This window comes from Sceloporus occidentalis, unplaced genomic scaffold, assembly GCF_023333645.1.
Source record: "Sceloporus occidentalis isolate IW3139 unplaced genomic scaffold, rSceOcc1.0.p SCAF_3, whole genome shotgun sequence".
In the NCBI taxonomy this organism is placed as follows: Eukaryota; Metazoa; Chordata; class Lepidosauria; order Squamata; family Phrynosomatidae; genus Sceloporus; species Sceloporus occidentalis.
Genome location: NW_028316983.1, coordinates 98,643,210 through 98,671,022, shown reverse-complemented (window position 1 = coordinate 98,671,022; position 27,813 = coordinate 98,643,210). Strand labels below are relative to the sequence as shown.

At 41.4% G+C, this 27,813-nt stretch overlaps 1 protein-coding gene across 8 annotated transcripts in view; it reads left to right on the top strand.

The window, feature by feature from the left end:
* The window catches only part of TTLL7 (tubulin tyrosine ligase like 7), a 202,131-nt gene that overhangs the window by 78,301 nt on the left and 96,017 nt on the right, over window positions 1-27,813 (top strand). For 3 of the 8 annotated variants that reach the window (XM_089515538.1, XM_089515537.1, XM_089515543.1), the window contains exon 1: window positions 23,177-23,629. The exons of 1 other annotated variant lie outside the window; for it this stretch is intronic. In XM_089515538.1, coding sequence (XP_089371664.1) covers window positions 23,515-23,629 — 115 coding nt within the window. In that variant the 5' untranslated portion in view covers window positions 23,177-23,514. Of the gene's footprint in view, window positions 1-11,373; window positions 11,448-23,176; window positions 23,630-27,813 lie in introns of those variants that run through there. 4 more of the 8 variants (XM_089515539.1, XM_089515544.1, XM_089515540.1 and 1 more) reach the window with 4 other exon arrangements.

Here is a 27,813-nt window from a genome sequence, read left to right as displayed (position 1 = left end):
AGGCTGTGGTGTTATCGGCATCCCTTTAAAATGCTGGAGGTGAGCAGAAGAGATGGTGTGAGTGGTGTGAGGCTCAGGGGGAGGAGAAAGGAGGCTTCAGGTCAGTTTCTAAATTAAACTGTGCCTGATGAACAGTTTTGGAAAACCCAAAGCACTTTGGGGGTATCGGTACTGAATATCCATAGTTCAGTGACTTCTAATTCATTTCTGCTTTGGATTATGGATGCAAGCATTTACAGAGCTAAGAAGTTTTAGACTGTAAGACTGAAGACAGGGAAATATCTAATTAACAATTTGTAAGCTGCTCTGATAGCCTTTTGGCTGAAGTGCGGTTATTAATAATAATAATAATAATAATAATAATAAGGACATTGATATCTGAAGTATTGCCTCTGTCTGCAAGAAGCTTCCCACATTATTTTTAAAAGGAGCTCTGAGGCATGTATGGTGAGCATGGAGTAGGTCCCTGTTAGTAGCAGTGCCAAGGTTATTGATCACCTTACTACATTTTAAAAAGTGCATTAAGGTATAATTTTATTTTAAAAAGAATAAGATACCCCTTCTAATGATGAAAGCCATTTCCCCCTTTTCTTTCCCTGTAAAGGTTACTGTTTATGTTACAAAATGTTTCATTGTTTTGTGCCTTCAAGTTGTTTCCACCTTATGGCAACCCTTCAAGTCATTTCTAGGTCTTTCTTGGCAAGTTTTGTGCAGAGAGGATTTGCCATTGCCCTCCTCTGGGACCGAGAGAGTGTGACCTGTCCCTAGCCACCTAGTGGTTATCCATGGGCTGAGTGGGGATTTGAATCCTGGTCTCCCAGAGTCCTAGTCCAACACTCAACCACTGCAGCATATTGACTCAACATTGTAACAACACGTTATGTAACAAAATATTTCTTCATGTTTTGGGAATTATAACAGCGGGAGAGTAGCTTTGTTTGTCTGTTGTAGGCACCTGAGCTTTTGTGGACTCAAGTCCACTTAATCAGATGCATGAAGTGCTATGTACATACACACATATACAAATATACAGCCAGAGATGCTGGCTTGGAAGACAGTGAGATCAGAAATAAATATACAAAGTGTGCTATAGATAACTCCATATTAATAGGAGCCTTTTACAAAACATTTTCTGGTTGATTATTGAAATCCTTGTTCTGGTTAATTGATTATCATAAACAGCATGATTAAGCTATTAAGAAAATGGTCCATGGTTGTTCTTGTTGCTCTTTTTCTTCTTGCAAAATCCCAAATGCAAATAAATAAATAAATAAATAAGTGCAAAAGCTTTACTGGTGAAGGGGGGGGGGGGAATTGAAATCCTTCATGTTCATATATGAGAATAAAATAAGCAAAGATCTATACCCTAGCCAGCATGATGTAGTGGTTTGACTGTTGGACTACAACTCTAGAGACCAGGGTTCAATTCCCAGCTCAGCTGTGAAACCCACTGGGTGACCATGGGCAAGCCACATGCTCCCAGCCTCAGGGGAAGGCAATGGCACACCTCCCTTGAACAAATCTTGCCAAGAAAACTTCACGATAGAGTTGCCATAAGTCGGAAAGGACTTGAAGGCACACAACAACAACATGTACATACCCCGTTCATGCATCCCATTCACATACTCATTTATGTTCATATGTGCACACATACACACCACATCCTGAAATTAGAAAGTGATGAACATGGGGGGCTGACTGAGCTGTGGTGAGGTGGAGCTTTCCTCTAGCCATACTTGTGTGAGAAGCTGGCTTTTCCCTGTCCAACATTCTGAATTACCCAGAAATGACTGTGGGCACAGCAGCCATGCAGAAAGAAACAGGCTGCCCAGAGCCAACAGATACTGTATCTCTGACTTCTGTTGCTACTGCTGCACAATCCTGGAAAAAGTATAACTGCTAGCCTACAGCAACAACAGAGTCCTCTGACGAGCATTCCAGCAGTGTGCAAGTGCATGTTTTGATGTTTACAAAAGTATTTCTAGTGTGTAAAATAAACACACATCTCAATGCTGCCTGGGAATGCAACGGAGGGACCTTTGCAGAAAACATGTCATTGAGGAATAGGTTAAACATCTCCCTCTATTCCACCATCCAAAATTGCAGCATTTATAGGCTACTTGTCACTTCTAAAAGGAAAACTTAGAATTTCATTATACATATTGGCATATAAAAATATTTGCTTCTGAAGTACATTCAGAAGTACATCTGCATGGCCAAGATACTCCAGGTACAGCCTAAAGTATTCTGGCCCTGAAGTTATTTCCTCCCTTATCTGGGACCCTCTGTTCCAACACTGGGCAGCTGTTCACATGTGCGTGCCTCACTGTGATGCCCAGCATAGTACTACCATTGCAGGTCACTTTGTTCTGAGGTCAGAACATGGCACCCAGTGTTGATCACATGGCTGGGTACCACAATAAAATGATATTGAGAGCTCCTTTCCAAATAATAGCCATAATGACTTATTCTAAACAGTCTACTACAGGGGTAGGCAACCTTTTTTACCTGGGGGCCAGGTTGCTGTCCCTCAGACAATTGGGGGGGGCGGGGGCGAAGCCAAAAAATAAATAAATAAATAATTTTTAAAAAAATTATATAAAAAAATAAACCGGGACAAATGTAGGACAAAATTTTCAAATGGACGACACGCAAAAAAGTTTGCTGATTTTTTAAAAAAATGTTAATATAAATGCATGTTTCTGAGGCTTCTATAGACAATTGGCCCCCTTGCCCCCGCTTGCTCCCCCTTGCCCGCCTCCTCCTGATAGGCCAAAGGCCCCGGCAGCAGGACCGGGCTGGGGCCGGTCCCAAGTTCTCGCTGGGCTGGATCCGGCCCACGGGCCATAGGTTGCCTACCCCTGGTCTACTACTAGAAAAGGGTCCCAGTCATTTACCAGAGATCTTATAGTTGATGGCTTATTTGGATAGCCTTCTCTGTCAATTTCTTACTGTCTGTCTTAGCTAGTATTTTTTCCACAGAATTTCCACTATGCTGAGTTGATCTTACATCTAGTAAACATCCACAGGATCATAACATATAACTTTGCTTAGATAAGAAAAAAATCTAGTATGTATATGAGACTTTCTTCCTGATAAAAGTCTGGTTTAGAATTCAGCCTTGGCATTTTGGAAAACCAAGATATGCGTTAAGAATATATATTTTAGTATGGCATCACTAATCATATATTTTGCAACATAATCTGGACTAAGAATTGTGTATATTCATTGGCTGGAATCTGCTATTTTTCCTTTTTATTTTTTTGGAGGACATAGTGTGAAGATGCTGACCTGGGCAGGGCAGAGGGGATCAGAAAAAACACATAAGCCATGAGTAGAGAGAAAAGGGTACAACTTTATTGGCTGCAACTGAGTATTGGCATGGTATAAGGCACAGATTTAAGTAAAGGGATCACCTTTTGGTTGCATCCACACTGCAGAAATAATCCAATTTCATACTACTTTAACTGCCATGGCTGAATGCTATGGCATTCTGGGAACTGTAGTTTGTTGTGGCACCAAAGGTGGCTAAATGTCTCACAAAACTACAGTTCCCAGAATTCCATATCACTGAGCCATGTGGTGCAAACTGGATTATTTCTGCAGTGCAGATGCAGCTTCCCTTATCTGATATGCCTGGGACCCAAAGTGTTTTGGAATTTGGTTGGTCCCCCCCACCCCAGATTTTAGGATATTTGCATATACATAATGAGGTATCTTGGAGATGGGACTCAAGTCTAAACAAGAAATTCATTTATCTTTTGTATATACCTTATATATATAACTTGAAGATAATTTTATACATAATACTTTAAATAATTGCGTACATGAAACAAGGTTTTTGTACATTGAATCATCAGAAAGCAAAGTTGTCACTATCTTAGCCACCCATGTGGACAATTTTGGATTTTGGAATATTTTAGATGTCAAAATTCTGGATAAGGAAGACTCAACCTGACCGTCATCCATTAAGTTCATTCCCACAGGCCACAAAGTGAAGCTGGTCCTTAGCCCCCAAGCTGGGCTTACCTGACTTGTCCACCGGGCTTGCTTGCACCCCTGCCCCAATTGAAAATGAAAGGACCCAAAGAATCTGGATCTCAGCTGATGCCACACAAGAGAAGTTTATGACAAAAACCACACGAATAACATCAACAGAGAATGCAATCAACACAGGATGAGAGTGTGGGAAGGACACTCAAGCCCAAGTGCAGAAGGAGTCCATGCTTTTATCCCTCTCTGCTGGATCTAAGGCCCCATTCCCACTTGGCAGATAAAACGGCTTATATTGGCGCGATTCTGACTCGGATTATTTTCCGAGTCTAATTCAAATTTTTTCCATCGTTTCCATTAGGAAAGGGGACAAATTACCTCGATTTATTTAGACCCTGTTTTCGTTCCCATTTATTTTAAATTGCTGTATTTTAAAGCGGAGTAATTTGCTCCCCGTTCCCATTTGTGTCTGCAAGCTGTCAATCAAGCGCGTAGGCTTCAGACATCACAAGTGTCGTCACCTGATTTGAAACACTTTGATATGGTTTATTTTGCTCCCCGTTCCCATTTCTGTTTGTTTGTTGTTGTTGTTTTGGGGGGCAGCCAATGAATAGCGGCTGCATCCGAGGCTCATCTGTGTTTCCCCAGATTCCCTTTGGGAAAGAGAGAAGAGAAGCCTCTATTCCTCCTCAGATCCCTGGGCGTCCAGGCTCTTCTGTGACTTCCCAGATTCCTTTTGGGAAAGAGAGAAGAGGAGCCTCTAATCACCCCAAATCCCTTTGCCTGCCCCATTGCTCCCTGGGCTGTCAGGGGGGCGATCAAGCAGGCATGTACTGCAAAGCCCATCTGCTGCTCAGGCAGAGGCAAAAAAAAGGGAAAAATAATAATTTAAAATGGTGTTCAATGGGTCTCCTCACACATCGGTCTATGAATGTGGAGCAGGGGGGAGGTTGCAGGGGGAGTAATGTGTTTACTGCATTTGGAGCTCAATGTAGCGCGATCGCGTTACCCTGCTTCCCAATCCACCGGGGGAAAGGGCGAACGGAAGAAAATGGCGCTGGTAATGCAGGAAAGAGAACAAAGAGGGTGAAGCCCCCAGGCCAGCCCCTTGAGCGCTGCTCCTCCCACAGGAAAATTAGCTAAAAGGCCACTATTTTTTTAAACTGGCTTATTGACCTAAAATTTGGATTTTTCAGGATAATTCAATTCAGATTCGACTCCCAATGGGAACGACATCGGAGCAATGCGGGTTGAATGCGCGCTCTAATGGAAACGATGCACCCATGATTCCTGTCCTGATCCGCGTTATAGGCCAGTGGGAATGGGGCCTAAGTGAAGCTTCTGCTTCCAAAAGTCCCTGCCACACTTAACTGTCCTCCCCAGAAGCCTGTGAAAAGAATAAGCAGGCTTTTGAGAAAGAGACAAACCCACTAAAGATCCTTCTGGAGCCATGCTGAAACCCTCAAATGGACTTTTATGGAGAGTCAGAAGCCCTCAGTCTTCCCACTCCCCCACCATCACGATATATTCTCCATGAAATTCCATCCAAAACATCTTCATTTATTTAGATATAACTGTTTGGTGATGTATAACAATTTCAATATATACCATATCCTTCATGTACTGTAATTTTTTCCCCTTTTAATCTCAAGCACACTAGTGGTTTGAGTGCTGACTCAAGACCAGGGTTCATTTCCTAGCCTGGCCATGAAACTCACTGGGTGACCTTGTGCAAGTCATATGCTCTCAGGCTCAGGGGAAGGCAGTGGCAAACCTCCTCTGAATAAATCTTGCCAAGAAAACCCTATGACAGGGTTGTTTTAGGGTCAGCATAAGTTAGAAATGATTTGAGAGAACACAGCAAGAACAACAGTAACATGTACAGTAGTCATGTTTATCATCACTCTGGTTTATATTCTCTTTTAATATATTTTTGTGTCCACATATTATATTCCCAGATATCTTTTCCATAGTTTAGTGAACTTAACTGTCACTTCCCAAATGCTGGGAACTTTCTGACATGATAAGGAAGAACCATTGGATTGTACTGTAGTTTCACTCACCAAAATTCAGCACTATCTTATAAAAGTACATTTGGGACCAAATTTTGCTTTAACCAAGTTATTGAGGCATCATATTAATTATCCAGCATTGTGTTGATGAGGTGCCTTTTTGATAATGTATTAACATTTGCTTATTCTTTATCCACTTTAAAGAACATTTCCAAAGGCTGCTGGATTTCCTAGATATTATTTTCTTTCCTCTTCATTTTCCACAAGCCTCCTTCTGTTCCCAAAAGTAGTGCCACTCTCCCCAATCCAGGGATGGGCAACTGCAAACAGGGCAAGAACCATTTCCCTTCCCTCCTGCAGCTGCACTTTCCACAATGCCCAAGATGATGTGATGTTATTTCTGCCTGCCATTTGGGTCAATTTTGGGGCAGTGTTTTTCTATTTTTTCCTCTGTTTCGGAGAGGTTGGGAAGAGTTGTATTTTTGTGTGGTTTAAGAGATTTAGGATAGTTTGGGGCAAAAAAATATCACACCCAGACCAGACCAATTTTTAAAAATTAAATTTAGGTGGGGGGAATCAAGTGGGTTTGAAGGGCTTATCGGGAGGTCCTGTGGGTCATCCTTCTCTAGATTAATTGGTTAAATCCAAGACTTTACTTCTGAAAATGGAAGAGCTCCATTCATAGAATGCTCCTCTATCTGACTTAAGGGGATTCCTCATACTGCAATTCTCCCTGTTCAGGGGGGTTCCTGTCTCTCTGTGTAGTGGACTGTGGCAGGTGCTATTGTACCCACAACTGTTGCAATTGGTAGAAACAGTCCTGATCAATCAGTCCATGTTTTCAGCTACTTTTAAAATATCCTAGGACAATTGGAGGGCATCACATTACATTCTACTGTTCAGCTTCCCATTCACTGTCCTGTGTTGTAAAAACTAGTAAAATTGTACAATAACTTAACAGCTTTCGTGGGTGACTTTTCCTACAAAGGAAGAACTGATATGAAAAGGCTTGCTTGTAGCAGTTTGCCTACTTTGTTTACCACACGTTGCCCTCAATGATAAAATTCAATTATTCTTTTCTTTTGGACAAATAATGTAAGAGACAAACTGTATACATGCACATGGCTAAGTGGGAAGAAATATTCTCCTTGACATACAATAAGGAACAACCTAGTGGAGCCAGAGTCAAAATCAATGGGCTAAAGATGTAAATTATTAATGCTGTCTGCCATTTAGTCTCATTTGCTAGGAAAATGGATGACAGTTTTCATTTTAACCCATGACCTGCATTTAACAGGGCTTAGGCTATTGCAGGATATATCTTCCCATTGTTTCACAGTAGAAGAGCACTCACATTAAAAGAGTGCTGTGGGATAATGGCTGTTTTACCGGGCATTAATTGGATGATTTACATAATACCTTTCATGGATTTAAATGAAAGAGCCACTCTGCAAGCAAGCAAGCAAGCAAGCAAGCAAGCAAGCAAGCAAGCAAGCAAGCAAGCAAGCAAGCAAACGTACACCAAAAACAAGCAAGTGAAAAGGTACATATATAACAAAACCCCAGAGTGAATAGTCTCCTGATAAGATCGCTTCAAAGTTTTCTCAATAAAAGGAGTGCACTTTGAAATACTGAAAAATCACTGTCCGCTTTAGCTAGTGTTTAGGTGTGTAAATCAATCCTTTCAGCTTTAGAATATGATACTTTTAAGAGAGAGAGAAAAAATCAACACATGAGTGGAAGACTCCAGATAATGACAGAATAGACATGGGTAAATTATTTAGATTTGAGATGGAGGGTGAAAAAGGTTGGCCTGTATACAAACCATGGAGCAGCTTCCAAAAATTTGCTGATTTCTGGGCATGCCTGACCAACATTTATGTAACGGTTATACATGGGATAATTCCTCTTTTTCCAATTTAGGTTTGGGCAGAGCCATGCTGTAATGGCATTATGCTGGGACTAGAGTTATAGTAGAGAGCCAACATGGCATAGTGGTCTGAGCATTGGACTAGGACTCTGGAGACCAGGGTTCGATTCCAGCCCAGCCATGTATACCCATGTATACCTAAATAAAATAAAATAAATATTGGGCAAGTCACACTTTATCAGCCTCAGAGGATGGCAATGACAACCCCCCCGAAGAAACTTGGCAAGAAAAACCTATGATAGGTTTGCCTTAGGATTACCATAAGTCAGAAACAACTTGAAGGCACTCAACAACAACAACAACAGAATTACACTATCATCACCATAGTAGAATGTCCACCATATCCAAATGTATGTTGTATCTGGGAGAGGAGGAGGAAAGATACAATATGGAAAATGCATAAAGGGCATGCATGCTCACAGTATCTCCCTAGTGACACAACCATCTTCCATTGGTCAGGGACTGTGCCAGCACAATGCAAAGTGGATAATGAAGAAGAGAACAGGTTCAGACTCAGCATGTTACTATGCCCTTAACATATGAGAAAAATAGGAAGCTAGGAAGCAGCCTGGTCAGAACCAAGAGGCCAGGTGTTCAAGCTAAAATAAACAGACCCAGGAGATTACTAGTTCAAATCCCACTATTGGTAAAGCATTTTAACTCCACCCACTCTGCTGTCTTGGAAGATAGACATATAACAAGGGAGATTTATGTGAGTAGGAGAAGGCCATATGTCGCCAGTGGATAGCCAATGCCATTGCCTTGCATCATATCTCTACCACAATGGTTCTCAACCTTCCTAATGCCTTGATCCTTTAATACAGTTCCTCATTTTGTGGTGACCCCAGCCAATGGTCTCAGTTCCGATGTTTTCTGATGGTCTTAGGTGACCTCGTGAAAGGGTCGTTCGACCCCCCCAAAGGGGTTGCAACTTGCAACCCCCAGGCTGAGTACCACTGCTCTAGAGAGAGGCATCTGGGCATCACAACCTACCATTCCAGTATTTTGCCTTACCTACAAGGAACAGTTTTCCTTCTCCTCACACCTGTCTGTTGTTCTTTATCACAAACCCCTACATAGACCTGTGCCCTCCTCACATTCTTAGATCGTGAAAGGATTTGATCCCTTCAATGGTCAACATCTTCTCCTCATTATATTGGATGATTTGCCATAGGAGCTTTCTTACCTGACCCGTGGAGTGTGTGGCCAGGAAGAAGAGGGATATATCTGAAAATGGAAGTATTTCCCTCATGCAAGCTAAAGCTGAGGCTAGAGGCATTACCCTCCTACTGTTGCTTCCTGGTGCAGTTCAGCTTGTATGGAGGAATGGCACCTTTCCTTTTTTCCCCAGGAGAACACGGGCCATGAAAATAGACATTGCCCTACACACAGAGCTAGGAAGAGAAGCAGGCAGTACTTGATGGCTGTGGAAATGATGGGTTAGATCATTTCCTATGAAATGACATATGGCCCTAGAAAGCTGACTTGAATGGCTCTGTCTGATTGTCTTGGCCTCATTGACCACGCCCTGCAAACCTTCCCACCTTACAAAGGGGACATAAAAATGTGTGTTTTCCTGTGTTTGTGGCGGGGAGGGTTTTGATCGTACAAGTTCTGAGGACTGAGGCAGGACCTTGCTACTGCTGGGGTGTTTATACAGGAACCTCCATTTCAGCAAAGTGGAGAGATGATGGGTGTGGGCTATGAAAACATTATGTCTTCCTTCCCTCCTTGAGACACTGGCATCTTGGATTCCAGCTCATGACTGGGAAGGAGTAAATCTTAACTAATGCAGGTGGAGTGTGGCTGGACAGGTCTTGGCTGTGGTTGTGTGGCCCTTGTGGAACTCCCTCACTTGACATACAGAGGTGCAAGGATGCCTCTGTGTCACTGAGGGCCATATGGGAGAAAGTGGGATCATATCAGCTGTAGACCAGGAAGGGAGTGAAGCCATGTAGCCATTGAGGTGGTAGAAATGGTAATTCGGGCTGCTGTGGTTGTGGGCAGTCCATCACTCAGCAAGACTGTCCTCTTTGTAGCCTTCAGGTCTTCAACTTTCTAGATCTCTCTTCTTGTCTTTCTCCTTTAAAATTTTACACTGGTGGATTCAGGGAAGTTTTGCAGCTGTGTGCAGGGGTAGCAGTAGGAGGGAGGGATTTCCAGAATTAAGAAAGCCATCTTGCTCAAACAGAAAATCTTCTCCTGGTGCAAAATATCACTGAATCCTACCCTGTTGCAACTGAATTGTAACTGAATAACTGAATTGTTGATAGTTCCAAAATGTTAGCCCAGGCAATCTGGGTAGTCTTTTCCTTTTATGGAAAGCTTGGAAAGAAACATACAGTCGGCCCTCCTTATCCATGAATTTTTTATCCACAGATTCAAGCATCCACAGCTTGAAAATACTCCCAAAAAGTATAAATTCCAAATAGCAAACAATGATTTTCCATTTTATATAAGGGACACCATTTTGCTGTGCTATTATATTTAATGTGACTTGAGCATCCACGGATTTTGTTATCCATGGGGATAACAAGAGCCCACTGTATACATTTTTGAAGACACACTATGTTTCTTAATAGCCACATTGCAAACAAATCTTCAGGAGGATTCAGATCTGGCTAGTCTTGGAAGGCCCCCATTTTGAAGTGGATATCTACATCTGTCCAAATCGACCTGATTTGATTCAGGATTTATCCAACACCAAATCACATCCGCAGTGGCTACTTTGTGCCCAATGTACTGTGTAGGAAGGCAGTCTGAAGCCCCTGCAGTCCAAAGCATGTATAGTGAGAAGAAAATCCCATTTAATTCAAAGGGACTTATTCCGAGGTAAACAGGCATGGTATTACAGCTTTAGTGTCTAAGAAGCCAAGGCACTTTTAATTCCCAATGACTTTGTTTTGGCAACTTTTTGTTGACTTTAGTAGTCTTCTGAGCAGGTGGAAGACTGTTCATAAACAAAATAACTTGTAATAGACCGAGCTAAGCAAGGGCCTTTATCCTTACATGACCTCTGCAGGGACTACTTTTGTACGTTTGTCACTAGAGGGAGCCGATTTTACTTTGCAAATATATGTGAAAAGGGAAAATACATTATGAGCAAAGAGTCTGACTTTCTGGTTAATTCAGGAAAGCAAATGCTCTAATTATGCTAAGAAATTCCACACACAGAAGAAAAAATAATTACTTTGGTCCTGTTGTGTGGTTTTTGTGTGCATATGTGTGTGGGGGTGTGTAAGAGACGTTTGTTTATGTGTTGCAGTTTGTTTCTTAGTTTTCACATTGCCAACTTCCTGTAACGCTTCTCTGCAAATGGGCCATGTGGTAATATAATATTAGGAGAAGATACCATCTAGCGCAGCAGTCGTCCCTTTAAATCTTTGTGTTCTATTTGGTTGCCCAGGACAACTCTGGTAAACATCAGGGAACCTACATGTGGCCTTTCAAAAAGCTGGGAACTGAATCTGATGGGAAAGGTTAGGTCACTTCAGAGCTGTTTGAATCAGACTGTAAGTAGTTGCTTACTGTAGATCGTGGTGTTTTGCTGTCTGTGATACAATTTGTTTCCTACTTTGGGATCGGACTTTCAAAGTAACCGACTGACATAAACATTGCCTTCAGAGGATACCCAGTTTATTTCTACATAACTGATGCTAAATATAATCTGGTGTCCTGGAAATAAGTGATGCATCTAGGGAAATAGTAGGAAACATTGGGCATGTCTTGATAAAGGGAATGGCTGCTCTGTTAGCCACTTTAAGTGTATATGCTTCTGAGAAGTACCTGTGGAGAGAGAGCTTTGAGAGACTCTTCACAGAGTCCTGCAGTTTTCTACAGTGGTAACCATGAAAATCAATAAATCACAGCCTTTGCAATTCAATAATTCAAGCCAGGCATTGGCAGTAATTATAGAACAGAGAGGCCTGGTTGGATGAAGAGCGGATGTTCACTAGGAAGAAGAGGTGTTCAAACTTGACTTATCCAGATAAAAACTTTCATGTTCCTCATAATAATTTACTTCATGTTACAGTTAGAAATGAGTATACGTGTGTGTGTGTGTAAAGAGGTTGTGGTTGTTAATTTGATAAGTTAAACCTTTGTAAGTTGCTGAAACATTTAACCATTTGTTTACAGTGATATTTGTGTGTAGGTGGGGGCAGGATTCCCAGTTCCAATAGTATCACTCTGCTATTGCTCTTAGCTATTTGGAAATGGAAAAAAAGCAGTGGAGGGAGTTAAAAAGAATATTTGGAATAACTTTCTGCTCCTCTCATGGTAAGATCTCTTTGACTATCAGAAACAAGAAAGTCTGCTTAAGCAGAATCTGGTGATGGGACAAGATGGAGGGCTTCTCCAAGAAATATTACCAATGAATAAGTTGAAAGTTCTATATCCACTACCATTTTAAATGTTCACTTTATCACAACAAACATGATTACAAAATAACAATAATCATCTTCTAGAAATGTTTAATCTGATTTTCTTTTCCGAGTACTGTGTTCCTTTCTGAAGAGATCTGATTATGTTTATTACTGAAGGATGCTTCTAAACGTATTACTATTTCTGTATTACGTATTAAGTACTAGATTTGTGCCTGTGTCGCTGAGCAATGTGACTTGGCAGTATTAAAATGAGTGTTTTTGTATAGTCAGGAGAGACAAAATGGATTCTTATCGCAGTTTATGATGTGCCTGTTCCTGAGACACTTTGAGATTAAAAATTGGAGGTCTCATAGATGGATGATTCAGTATTATCCTTCCTTCCTTCCTTCCTTCCTTCCTTCCTTCCTTCCTCTTCCTCCAAAGCCATGGGCTAGAGTACAAGGGGGATTAAGTATGATTGTTAGCAAAATACATATTTTTCTTATATTTTCTTTAAAAATATTTTTGTTTGGATTTACTAAATGGCCAACACAGCTACCCCTGCATATTTTTCTTATGTTAAACATCTGGCCTTTTGATCAATAGTCAACAGATGAATTATTTTGAAAAAGTAATTTAAAATGCAAACAAAATACTACTAAGTGCTACACTAAAATGCACAGCCTGCACTGCACCACAAGTTCTATAACAAATTGATGGGGTCCATCATCAGGAAAGAAATCTCAGCTAGCCCAAATACAGTACCTAATTACAAGTTTATCTATACACAACAGCAACTTGTAGTTTCCATGTTAGTGTGGATGGTGACTCAGCTGTGGGTTTCAGTCTGAAATTTAGTGGATCTATCTGAGTTGCTGAAACATATGTCCCAATAAGTTCAACACCCTGGATGATTCCTTTAAAATTCAGGTTAAACCCAGGAACAGATTCACTGTTGCAGTGACATGAAAACCTTCTACTGTCACTGTTTATAAGTGACACAAAGGGCCATCCAGACACATGCAGAAGAAAGACAAGATGGAAAATAAGTAGTCAGCTTAGATGTTAAGTACCTACGTATCTTGCAAATCTGTAGCCTGAGGTGCAATACAAGTCCCTCCCAGCCTGATCCAACTGTACTTCTTGGGAAGGGCAAGTCCATTACTTTCAATGGGACTTGTTGCCTTTCCATAGTTCCATCATTCATTATAACATTTGAAATGCAACTTCTTGTTTTTACTTGTCCTAATGTCTACAAAAGTAAGTCACTGCATTACTGGATGCATTGCACATTACCTGTTTGTAATTCAAACCAAGAAGCAAGTGAGAAAACGTCCTTCTTTTCCTACAAACATTTTGACAGATGTATGTATGAGCCAGTGTGGTAGGTAATGATTTGCGCATTGGACTATGATCATGGAGACCAGGTTTTGAATCTTCCTCGGCCATGGAAACTCTCTGGGTGACCTTAGGCAAGTCACACACTCTCAACCCCAGAAAACCCCATAACAGCTTGCCTTAGGATTGCCATAAGTCGGAAACAACTTGAAGGCACACAACAACAATACAGAGAAGAAATTTCCACCTCAGTAGATCTGGGGTAGATGGAGACTGCTTAAATGTGCTTTGAAGTTCTCCTTGAATGCAATTTCAGGTGTATGTGTGTCTAATCCCCCCCCCCAACAAAAACACACATGATTCTACTATCAGGAGTGATCAGTTTCCACCTGTGTGAGTCCCAAGTTAGGTTTACTGAATTTACAAATGAGATACAGACCCTATATAGTGTAATTATATAAGTATATATACTCCCAAATTAAAGTGTATTGAATTTACAAATAAGATATGAACCCTAGACCCACCTAACACTTGAGGCTGAAGTTCATCATTCCATTCCAAACAATTTACTGAGTATAGCTGAATGCTTCCTCTTACAGATTGCAATGGACAGAAAATACAGACACCACATATTTTTCACCAAATGCTTATACTAATTACTTGCTTGACAGAAAGCAAGTGTGAATGATGGGCTAGCTGTGTTAATGATGTAGCAAAATGAAACAAAATTCCAACTCCACTGAAGAGTGATACCTTTATTGGCCAGCTGTGCATTTGGGTTGGCCAGTAAAAGTATCACGCTTTTGAATTTTGTTGTGTTTTGCTAGGCAGAGTTACAGAAAGCCATATTCTCCAGGGTGGAGAGTGTGTGGCACTCCAGATGTCCTTCATCCCTAAACAGTATGGGCAGTGGTGAGGCACAAGGAGAACTGCATCTAAGAAGATTGAAGGGTTTTCTCTCCCTGCTTCATGTTTCTACACACACATGGCTTATCACAATCTGTACGTTTGCCCTACTTCAAATGGTGAACACTTTGTTGCTGTATCCTTATCATACGGGGGAAATCGGGGGTTTGAACAGTGGTTATCCCGTGAAAATCACGCAATCGTGAATAACATTTTCACATACACAGAGATTAAAGAGCCATAATCCTGGGAATAAACAGGCAATAAGCAGGCAATAAATAGCAACAAATCATTCAATAGGATTGGTGCAGTTTTGGACCAAAGATGTTTTAAATTTAAAAAATCATTCTTTTGCTTAGCGGCAATGCTAGTGATTGTATAGCAGTAGACATCTGTACATAGAGTTCTCACTGGAGCTTGAGAAAAATGTGGTCATTTGTCATTATGGAGAAATCAACCAGTCAAATTAGACACTCTAAAATCAAAATTAGCAACTTTAAAAGTGAACACTATAAAGACTATTAAAATTGATTGGTTTCTATTTACTGATCACAGTAACCATCACAAAGATAAATGAATGCCTCTGTAATCTCATACAGGACTGATGTTTTATCATAGATCAAATTACCATAGAGAGTTTTAAGTAACTAATTATCTTGTAAAAAGCTACTTTCACATCTTGTGATTTGAATGTCAGGTCAGTAATTGTCTTGGTTTTGTATTTGATTTCATATTTGTATATTGTATTTTTCCTATAATAAAACCCATTAAAATAATAATACATAGAATCTAAACTCATCTAGCTTGGTGCTGCTCAAATTGTTGGTCTGTGAGCCATTGACTGCTTGTCTATTTAGTGTTTTCATTTGTGCATGTGGGGGGGGGGGGAAGAAGCCAATAAGCACAAATTCTGGCCTTGAACATCAGGTAGCCTGATAAGCACCGATGTGGTCCAAATTCACAGCTAAACCATACAGGGCAGGTAGCTATAAATACCCTTTTTAAAAACCTCCAATGAAGAAGAGTTCACCATCTTCAGAAGCAGGTTGAATACCTCTTATGATCAAGAACTTTTTTCCTAATGTTTAATCCTAATGTGTTCCTTGTAGCATGATCTTTTGATTCAGGTCCTGCTTTTTGGAGCAGCAGCAATGATAACCTTTCAAATATTTGAAGATGGCTATCCTATCACATTTCAGTCTAGGAGAAACACACCCAATTGCTCAACTGTTCTTCAGATTCTTTACACTCTTAGTCACCCTCTACTCAACGTGTGCCAACTATTCAAAACTCAGTGGCAGTTGGATCTAGTGCCTCCAGGGTATTTAAGACTAGTTCATTTGTGTTTATTTACTATTGTGTGCTTTCAAGTCTCATGGTGACCCAATCATGGAGTTTTCTTGGCAAGATTTTTGAATTTGCCTTCCTCTGAAGCTGAGAGAGTGTGACTTGATCAAGGTCACCCAGTGGGTTTCCACAGCCGAGCAGGGATTCAAACCTTGGTCTCCAGAGTCATAGTCCAAGGCTGTAGCTGGATAGTTGAAATGGAATCATAGTGCTATGTGTAGTATGAAAAAGGCTGTCTTCTTTACACCGAGTTTTATTTGATGTCTCCATTATCTTATCTTAGAATATATAAGCCAGTACTAGAGAGGATAAAACTTTCCAGTACAATCAGGAGACAATAAACAATATAATGAACAATATAACCATAAATGTGTCAGGAGCAGGGAACAGCAAGTGGATTTCTTATGGCCTGTGATAGATGAGAGTGTTTCCAGGAAAGAAAGAAACATTTGAATCCCTTACTCTGTCGCCAATTCATATAGCCTGTAACAGCAACAGAGAAGGTGGTGGCTCTGGTTCAGTTGTCTTGCTCCTTCGTTATATAGCTAGACATGCACAAATGAAGCTGCTACCTCAGAGGTAGGGAAGCTGTCCCTCTTCTGATCTTGTTGAATTGGATGTCCCATCTGCCCTAACACTAGCATTACCAGTGATCAAGGGCCATCAGTTACATTCAGAGACACACCTGTGCTAGTCTGGAATATCAGTATGAAAAGGGGCCTTTGCATACTTTAGTTCACAATACAAATCATCTTTAAAGAAATGCTTTCCTATCTAATAATCAAAACCTACCATCACATTATCTCCAGTTCTTGTATCACCTTTGAGACTAAGGGGCAGATGACTGTAAAGGGGCAGCTTAATGTCCCCCTTTGAGAGCTGGATCCCCCAGTCCCATTGACTTCCTGCACTACTCTGTCTATGACCGCCAACTATAACACCCATTTATGCCTCGATAACTAATCCATCTTTTACAAACCAGCTTTTCTACATTTTTATAACTTAATTAACCATAACAATAATTATATAATCAACATTCTTCTATTTAGAAATGCTTTCCTATCTAATAATCAAAACCTACCATCACATTATCTCCACTCCCCCCCCCCCCCCCAAATAATTAACAAAAGGTTGCCATGTATCCTTTCAACAGACTGGTCAACTTCTTTGATGTAGCCAGGCCTCATAATATTTCTATCTACTCCTCAATACTCGGGATATCCTTCTGTCGCCAATATTCTTGCTACTGTAATCAAATAACAAATTAATATACTGTGTTTGTTCTCTAATTTCTTACTAAAGTCCACCATATTTTAAATAAATAATTCTGGCCTAATTTCTATTTCTGACTGTAAAATCTTATTCATCTGCTTCCCCATTTTTGTCAATATTTTTTGCCTTTTTACAACTCCATCATTGGCGATAAAAGGAACCAACAGACTTTTTACATTCCCAACACTTAATATTTATATTTTTAGATATTTTTGCCAATTTGCCTGGTGTGAGGTACCACCTATATATCATTTTGAAATAATTTTCCTTCAGATCATTACAGCAAGTAAATTTTAAAACTTTCAACCACACATTCTCTCATTGGTCCAGATGAATATCATGTCCCACATTTCTTGCCCATTTCACCATGCATTCTTTAATTTGTTCCTCTTATGTTTCAAACCTTAATGGTAATTTGTAAAAATTTTCAATCAGAATATCAAACTCTGTTTTCCTTTTTTCCAAAATTAAATCTATTCTTATCTTCTTTAAATCTTTCTCTTAATTGGTAGTACATTAACCATGATATTTTGTGCCCTTCTTTTTTTAATCATTGTAATTCTTTAATTTTCCCAATCCCCCTGCTCCTATTCTATTAAATCCTGATTGTACTATACCGAATTCTCTCCTATAAAATGCTTCCTGTGGTGATACTCAGTTAGGTAATTCTATACTAAACCTTTATTTTTATTTATTCCATTCTTATCAATGCTCTTCTAATAATATGATTTTAAAAATCTATATTCGCCCTCACCTTCCCATACCACAAGTATGTGTGCCACCCAAATCTCAATTCATGTCCTAATTCTAATATCTTACTATTATCCAATAAAATCCATTCTTTCAACCATGAAAGGCATGCTGACTCAAAATATAGTTTCATATCTAGCAGACCTAGTTCTCCTCATTCTTTAGCATCTATCATTAATTTCCATTTTATCTTTGGTTTTCTGTCTTATTAGAATTGTCTGGAATAAATACATCAATTTAGGTAACACACACATCTTTATTACTGATACTGTACCTAACAGAGATAATTTTAACTTTGTCCATCTATTCAAATCTTTTTAAACATTTCCCCAAATTTTCACATATTTATTTTCATACAATTGATGGTTTTTCGGCCTGTTACAGACTGCCAAAATAAAGCTGCTTGGGGTCTCTTTGGAGGTATGCTATTTAAATGACGCATGCATCCTAAGAATCCGGAAGCTGCACCAAAGCTGCCCTCCAGTGCTTAGGAATGGAGTGTGGCTTTGGCGCGACCTCCGGACTCTTAGGACCCATGCATCATTTAAATAGCATACCTCCAAAGAGACCCCAAGCAGCTTTATTTTGGCAGTCTGTAACAGGCCTTGATTGTTATATTTAGTCACAGGTACTCACTATTTCAAATCCTGTCCTAAACAATCAATTCTTTTTCTTCTTGCTCAGGTATATTCTTTGTCAAAATTTTGGTTTTGTTCTTATTAATTTTAAAACCTGCTACCTTACCAAATTCCTTAAACTTTTGCAATAGATGATCCAATCTCACCAAGTCCTCTTCCAAAATAATCACCAAATCATCTGCAAATGACTTCAATTTATATTCTTCTTTTCTAATCTTTAGCCCCCTTATCATTTTTTCCTGTCTAATATCTCCATTCAGTGTTTGGAGGTATGCTGTTTATATGACACACACATCTTAAGAGGTCAGAAGCTGCACCAAAGCTACACTCCAGTCCTTAGGATTGGAGTGTGACTTTGGTGTGGCTTCTGGCCTCTTAGGACACATGCAGCATTTAAACAGCATACCTCCAAAGTGACCTGAAGCAGCTTTATTTTGTCCTGTCTGTTCAGGCCCAATAATAATAATAATAATAATAATAATAATAATAATAATAATATAAAGTGATCTCTAGCTTTGGCTGGTGGCAAAAGTGGAAATCAAGTTTCCATTTAATATTGCAGGGCTCTCTTACTTTTGGGAATAAAACAACATTAATAACAATAATAGAATCATAGTATCATAGAGTTGGAAGAGTCCGAAGGACCATCCAGTCCAACTCCCTGCCATGCAGGAACTCTCAATCAAAGCATCCCCAACAGATGGCCATTCACCCTCATAAATGAATTTTATGTTAAGACTTGAGTCTCATCTCCAAGATATCTCATTATGTACATATATGCAAATACAGGTATTCCAAAATTCCCAACGCTTCTGGTCTTAAGCATTTTGGATAAAAGGACTCAACCTGTAAAACTTTGTAAAGAGGAAGGCAGTAGGAAAAGTGGAGGACTGCATTGCAGGTAGATGGAGTCAATCAAGGAAGCCACATGGCTGTTGGTGACAGGGTGTCTTGGAGGTCTCTCAATCATAGGGTTGCCATAAGTCTAAGTTGTGTAGATAACACAAAAAGCAAGGGGAGGGAAATATTCATCCTGTAGAAGGCATTTGATATTTGCTCAACCTATTGGCTCAAATACTATTAATCTGAAGCTTAACCAAGTGAGGATTGGTAGGTCTGCAGCAGCTCAGAAGCTGCTTATGGCGAGCAAGTAAGAGTACTGGTGTTCTTTGTGCTCCCTCTGAGTAGATGGCTGTGATGGGAACAGGAAGGAAGAGTTTTGACCTGAGACCAGGTTGGGACCCATCCTCCTGTCCCTCTGAAGGAAAGGTAGCAAAATCCATCCAGAAGCTTTGGAATTGGTACCTGATGTCTAACATGTTCTGCATGCTGAGCAACTGAAATTGCTCAGCGAAGCACTGAAAGGAAAGAACTATCAGTCTGTCCATGAAGATAAGCACCAGGAACATTATTTATTTACTTACTTATATGATTTCCACCCTGTCTTTCTCCCAATCCAGGTGGCTCACATGAGTTAAAAATGACAAAGCACACTAAAAAAATAAAAACAAAACAAAACAACCTGGCTGACATCAAAGTTAAAAAAAATTAAATAAATATTTCCATTAAATGGTCTACAATGCAGCAGTTAAGGAACATTGAAATATAGTACAAAATTTAAAAGCATATACCTTTAAAAATATCCTTCTGCCATATTAACTTAAAAACTAAAGGCCTGCCTAAACAAAATTGCCTCCATGACAGTGTCCCCTTCTATGATATGATACAGTACTATGAAAGATTTTAATACAAATAACAAATACAATTATCTACCTATCAGCATTCTTAGAAAGAGAGCAATAGATGTTAGTTTTGCTATCTTTCTGTACTATTCCCCCATCAATGAAATGTGTAATCCTGCCCATCACATCTAATAATAGAATCATCGATAGACATTCAAGTTCCACTGGTTTCACTTGGACATCCTTCCAAATTAAATAGACAGAAGATTGCAGTTTGAGGTTGCAGTCCTTTATACACTTTCATGGGAATAAACCTTTTGCTAGTGGAATTTAAAGTTTATCTCCTGGACTGAACCTCCCAGTACCCACATGGCCAGAAGGAGGAGGGACCCACCGGCATAAATACCCTTCCATACCATCTGAATTGAGGACAACAACCACAAAATCGTGACCAAATGCATGTCTATGACTAACACCGTCAATCTTATTTCTGTCCATCCATCCATCCATCCTTCTGTGTGAATTTTAACACCTTTGCCTGATGAAGAAGCCAGTGGAGTTTCAAAAGTTTGCAGCCTGTATAATGTGCATTTTGACTGGCCCCACTCTTTGGTGGATTTTAGACGATGCTATACTTTGCTATATGGCCAACACCCCTGGATATATCTTGTTGAATTCAGGAGGATGTAGGGTTTGTCTGAATCTAAAGAGAAGAGAGTAGGGGACCAAATGGGTGTCTGGGTGAAATCCTGCACTTGGAAAAGGTGGGGGAAGCAAGCTTGGATGGTGGGGTAGAAAAGAATGAGAGAAAAGGGCTTGGCATAAAGAACTGGTAAACGATGCACCTTGCCCTTGGACAGGAACAAAACCAAAAAAGGGTGCAAAAAATGAAGGCGAGGCTGCCTTCTCCTGAATGCTGACTTGGGCTGGAGTTGGTTGGGTTTATTTGTTGTTTGCTATATGTATTAATATGTATCACGTTTAATTATTTTTGGAGAATCTATGCCATAGGCAAGTTTATTTTATTCTGTTTTTTAATTGATCGTATACAGCATGGCGTAAATTTACATTAAAAAAAATGAAAACTTAATTAATTTTTTGGATTTTTTTAAAAAAAATTAATTATTTGGGGAGGGATAAAAATTAATTATTTTTTTGGAAAAAATTAAAAAGTAATATTTTGGGAGGATTTATTATTATTATTATTATTATTATTAATGGGAAAAACCCCAAATTTAATTCGAAAGCAAACCCTGGGGCCTGTCCTTTGTCCTCCCACTGAGCCTCCCCCACTCTCCCCATGCCTTCAGCCTTTTCAATGGGACACAGGAGCATCCCCCAGCCCCTGGCTTCCCACAGCTCTGTGGGCCTTTTCCTCAGTGGAGAGAGAGGCAGAGGACATGGGAGCTCCCATTCCCCAGCAGCAGCAGGGGAGGCCTCCAGAAAGGCCCACTGAGCTTCTCCTCCCTGAGAGGAAGCCACTGCACTGAGCCCCCCCCCGGGTTTAAGAATGGTTTGCTCCAGCTCATCCCCCCCCCCCCCCCCAGCATCTCCTCCTCTCAGCTTCCCTCTGCGTGGGTCCAGCAGCAGCTGCATCAGTCCCTGGCAGGCAGGCGCCGGAGGAGGAGGAGGAGGGAGGTAGGGATGCAGCGCTGGGACTGAGGGCCCTCCTTCCTCCCTGGAGCATCTCCGGAAAGGACCCCGCAAAGGGACTCTTGCAAGGAAAGGCGAGGAAGGCGCCGGGGTGGGCTCCTTCCTCCTTTCCTCCCCAGCATCTTCCTCCCTTCCCAGCCTTGGGTCCTGCAGCCGCAGCGCTGGGGAAGGGATGCCCCCCCCCCCCAAAGAAGGGAGCTGGCCATGAGTCAGCATGGCTCCCTCCCAGCAGACAAGGGTCACACGTAGCCCCCCCCCCCCTTGGAGGAGAACCCGCCCTTCCCTCCCTTCCCCTGGACCTGCAGCAGGGATGCTCTTCGCCTCCTTGCCTTGGGAGGGAGGAAGGGAGGGAATGGGTGGGGGGGTCGGCTCTTGGGGGGAGTCTTCCGGATGGAATACCCCCCCGAGGGTATGGAGGGGATGGGGTTATCATGGGAAAGACAAGGGTGCCCTCTCTTCCTCCTCTTGCCCTTTCCCCTTTAAGGGGCAGCTAGAAGGGGTGGGGAGCACAAGGGTGCCCTTCTCCCCCTCCCCTTTCTTTCCTCCTCCTCCTTTTCTCCTCCTCTTCGCCTTCCTCTCTCTTCCCCATCTCCCCTCCTCTTCCTCCTCCTCCTTCCTCTCTCCCCTCCTCCTCTTGCCCCTACCCCTTCTCCCCTCTTCCTCCTCTCCCTCCCTCTTTTCCTTTTCCTCTTTCTCTTCTCCCTCTCCCCTTCCTCCTCCCTCTCCGCTTTCTCTTCCACCTTTTCCTCTTCCTTTTCTCCCTCTCCCCCTTCCTCCTCCTCTCCTCCTCTTCCTCTTCCTCCTCTCCCCCTCTTCTTTTTCCTCTTCCTCCTCTCCCCCTCCTCCTCATCCTCCTCTTCCTCTTCTTCCTCTCCCCTTCCTCCTCCTCACCCCTTCTCCCCCTCCCTCCTCTCTTCCCTCTTCCTCCTCTCCCTCCCCCTCCCCTCTTTCTCTTCCACCTTTTCCTCTTCCTTTTCTCAGTCTCCCCCTTCCTCCTCCTCCTCCTCTCCCCCTCTCCCTCCTTCTCTCTTCCTCTTCCCCCTTCCTCATCTTCTTCCTCCCCCCTTCCCCCTCTTCTTCCCCTCCTCCTCTTGTCCCTTCCCCTATTCCCTCCTCTCCTTCCTCTTCCTCCTTGGGTGTCCCATCAATGTCCCTGGCCTTTCCTTCCAAGCTTCAGAGGGGTTTTTAGGGTTGCTGCAGGGTAGGGAACCCCAGTGAGGAAGGCCTCAGGGCCTGGGAGCCTGGATTAGGAGATGTTTGGGGGGGGGGGGGAGTCTTGTGCGGTTGGGGCATCTGGCAGGATTTGTCAGGTCAGAGCATCTTTGCCCTCTTGGAGTTGAGTGCAGTCCACTGGGGGGTTAAATGTAATCCCTGTTTTTGGCAAGGGATAGGCACTTTGTGTGGTGGAAAGCGAGCATGAAATGCTTATTTTGCTGCAAAAATGTACTAGGTTACAAGGGGTGTGTGTGATTAGGTGATGTGCTCATTGTACACTCCTTCCACACACACACACACACACACACACACACACACACACCAAATTTCTTTCTCTCCCTCCCTGCCCCATATGTGTGCACAGTTTTACAGCAGAGATGTGGGAGGTATACGTGCCTCTAGTGATTTGAGGTGATGAGATCTGCTATTTGCAATGAGAAAGAGAAGCACCATATGGAGAAAGCTGTCCACGATTCAGAAGGGAATTTCAGCAACATAGAGGAACAATGTTGTACTTTACAGGGTTGTTGTAAGTTTGACAACTAGATAACACCCCTGAGGTGGGTTGCGGACTCCAGGCTGCTGTGCAGATGTTCTCTGTGTTATTCAATACAACGCTGTGCAGGGAAAGCAAAGGTTAAAATGACCTTCCTGTCGGTGGTGTCCCTGCTTAGCATTGCCGAAGTCAAATAACCCTTCAGAGGACAAATGGGTTTGTTACTCATAACTCAGCAAATGACTTCTGTGTTGGAGCAAGGATCCTGTCACGCTCATTACACAGCAGAATGTGAAGCGGTTATTTTAAGTGGTGGGAACTTTAGGGTGACAACATGCTATTTTAAAAGAGCAGTGAAATGAAATTATTTTTAGAGCACTTTTTTTTGAAGGGCATCTCAGGCAGAGGAGATTAAAATGGGGTATGCAAAGAAGGAATGCATTTATCTGTTTCCTTATCTGCTGAAAAAAAACAACCAAGGATGCTTCTAAGGAGAGATTTAGAGTTTGTGTTCAGGCAAAAAATAAAAATAAAAATGGAGTGTTGGACTTGTTTTGTGACATGCACAGCATAAGCTTGCATATGCCTATCTAGAAGTAAGGTCTGTTGGATTCATTGAGGCTGGCTGTCAGGTAAGTGGTTATACAGGAGTGTAGCTTCAGTCTTGTGAAATGCTGAATTCAAGTAGAGATGTGCCTGGAAGGGTGGTGGGAAGAACTGTTTTGCTGTAAAATGGAGCAGAAGGAGACAGGTCACCCTGTTACCAGTTTGCATAGTTATTCTTTAGTTTATATTGCATGTTAATTTGCAGAGTATTTTCCAACTCATCCTTACAACATCCTTACAACATAGCCACCATTTGATTTGTTTATTTTAAGGTATGATTTAAAATTGTGAATTGTTTACTTGTTATTTTAGGGAGAGTGGGATACGGGGATTTGGGATTGTACAATTTTAACTTGTAAGCTGCCCCAGTTGTCTCTAAAAGAGGTGATGAATGAGGAGTGAGTGCTCCATGGTGTAGTATAAATTGCTGCCATGCTGCAGAATTAATGCAGTTTGACACTGCTTTAACTGTCTTGACTCCATAATATGGACTCCTGGGATTTGTAGTGGCACCAGAGCTCTCAGACAGAGAAAGCTAAATATCTCACAAAACTAGAAATGCCTAAAAGCCCTAGCATTGAGCCATGGCAGTTAAAGTGGTGCCTAACTGCAGTGGTCCATGAATCCAGGTCTTTCTAGTTGACTGATAATTTCTTCCTTTGGCCTGTCTTGGCTCCACTGTCACTGCTGGTCTAAAACCATTCCTTCATAATATTTTATTGGGGCAGTTGATATTACAGTGTTTAGTGTTATCAGATGCAGTCTTGTGGACTGCAATTTTTGCTGTAGTGTTTTTATAATGTCTCTGATGAGTTCTAATATGCATTTCTGTTGGATAAGACACCTCTAGTTTCTCATATACTGCTAATTGTGTTGAAGAGATCTCTCATTTTGATGCTTCCATTAAAGTTTCAGGGAGCAATTCCTGTATGGAAGAAGCTAATCAGAGGAAAATTTCCTGTATCTCTGGTTCCAATAGTCTATTATGTAACTTAATTCAAAGTACATGTGATCAAAACAACTGGATGTTCTTCGCTGTTCATTCTTTAATTTCCTCCCACTTTTTCAGGCTTCAAATTGTAATCCCTCTGGGGCAGGGATCTGTCAAACCTGTTTATTGTAAACCATCATATATCAAGTTGACATTGTATTATTAGTTGATAGTTTTTCAGTTTCTCAGTTCTGAAATGGCCCAATCCCTTCAGGTGGATAAGGGAAGAAAGGCACCCATAAGAAAATGATAGAAAAATAAACTTGCCAAGCACATTAGAAGTGATAATTTATTAGGCCTACTGCATTGTGAGTGAAAAAAAATATCTATAGTCTTTGTGGCAAAGTAATTGTGAAACAAAAGGTTACCTCTGCTATTGTTCCCATGCCACTTCTTCTAGCAATCCCTTGCCCCATACTCTCCACTGAATTACTCCAACAGCACAGATGGTGAAAGAGCTTTGTAAATACAGTGGAGTGGATGTGTGTGTGTAAGATTTTCCTGGGCTACATATTAGAATAGGAGCACTAGAATATTTTTTCAGTTAAGAATTTATTTTTAGTTTTACATTACTATCTAAATAGGAAACACACACACACATGCACCAACTATTTCCAAATCTACAGAAGGGGTATTTTTACCTGACTAGTCTCTAGTGGATCCTTCTATAATCACCACAAACTTAGTGGTGTGATTATCATCAACATCATGTCAGCATACATAACTTTTTTGTTGTTTGCTTTATTCCTAGTTCTGAAATATAATTATATTTTGCATGAGTGATATGTGACTTTTGATTTGTGTCATAGGCCCTTTACAGATGGGCCTTATAGTATGTACTCTGTACGTACTAGGGTTGCCTGGGGGCGTCTCTTTCAGACACCCCCAACCCTAGTACATACAGGGTACGTACAAAATGGCCTCACCCATTCTACATGGGCGCCGCCGTTAGGACGTCACGGCCGCGCCGCCTCCAAACGTGACGTCCTGGTGCTCTTGTGGCGTCCTTTCCGCGGTGCTGGAAACGGAGCTCCTTCCTGGGTTTGTGTCACTGGCGCAGCCTTTACATGGCTGTGCCAGTGACACAAAGGAGAAAGGGGCAGAGCGGCCCCTTTCTCCCTTTCCCTGCTGTGTCGGGGTGTCCTTGGGGCTTGAAGCCCCAAGGATACCCCTTTCCAGGCTGCTGGGGAAGTGGCCTTTTGCCACTTCCCCACTGCCTGGAAAAGTGGCGGATTGGGGCCTCAGGGCTGCCGCTGTGGAAAGGGGCGGGTACAGGCCACCCCAAAGGGGTGGTCTGTAAACCGCCATAGTTAATTCCTCTGCTCTAGCAGTGAAGCAGCATCATGGGTTCTGGACATTTGAGAATATGGACAAGAAATTCAGCTGCAGTTGACTGATTTATTTTCAAAAGTATTTTTACCCCGTTTCTCAAACAAAAAGGCTCCCAAATTTTAAAAGGTAGCCTTTCCTTGCAGAGGACTGAAGCAATGTTAAAAGAAAGAAAGAAGGACAGGGAGAAAAATGGAAATAGCTCTGGTACCACAGTAAATTACAATTCCCAGGATTCTTTAGCATTCAGCCAGAGCAGTTAAAGCGGTCTCAAACTGGATTTTTTCTGCAGTGTGTTTTGGACCTATATCTCATGCATGCATATGAAATGAGTTGGTGATGGAAGGAAGGTTCCTAGGGCCCTTTTATACCATGATATGTGGCCATATATTTCCACTTTAATTTTTATGGTTATTTCCTATGGAATCTTGGGGCTTGTAGTCTTTTCAGCTGGGCTGGTCAAATGATTTTGAGTCTGATCTCATCTCTCTTTCAGTTAATGCCCCCATGGAATGGCCAGTAGTGATGAGCCATTTGTTTCTTCAATAGCTGTAGTTTAACTTGGGGTATTTTCTGAAATGTTATTACTTTGGACATTACTGCAGGAAGGTGCTTTAGCACTTTATTTTCACGATTCATATTCATGTGAAAATAGCAGTATTAAAACACTTCTTTCTGCACTTCCCTGTTAATAGCATGACAGTCCTGCCTTGGTAGCAAATGATTATAGTCTCGTTTTTTTCACACAGTATATGTTGACACTGCCCTCCTCTCCTTTTTTTCCTCATTGCCACATGAAGAGCTTCTTTCTTCATCTCTGTACTGGAAACATAGTGACAGGAGAGGGAGAGAAAGTGTGCTGTTGCAGTTATGCCTGGTTTGGACTGTGTGATTTCTGAAATTTTGGGACTGCAGCAGCAATGACCATTCATTTATAGGCAATCATGGAAAAACAGTGATATCGATTCATGGGTATTCTCCATTAATGAAAAGTAGTGCCACACTAAAGCTCAGATGACAGGACATATACAGAAGAGAAACAATGTTGTGTGATAATAAGTGGAAACAGACCCAGCCATTACACTTTAATTCCATTTTCAGAACCTTGTGAGTTAATGTCCTTTTAACTGTGCAGCCACCAGAAGCCTTTTTACGTTACTTGATATTATGATTCCATTTTAACTGTGATGGCTATATACTTCCTGTGGAATCCTGGGACTGGTGGTTTGGTGAGGCACTAGAACACATCCCTAAAACACATCTCTAAAATCCAAATTCCAGGATTCCATGG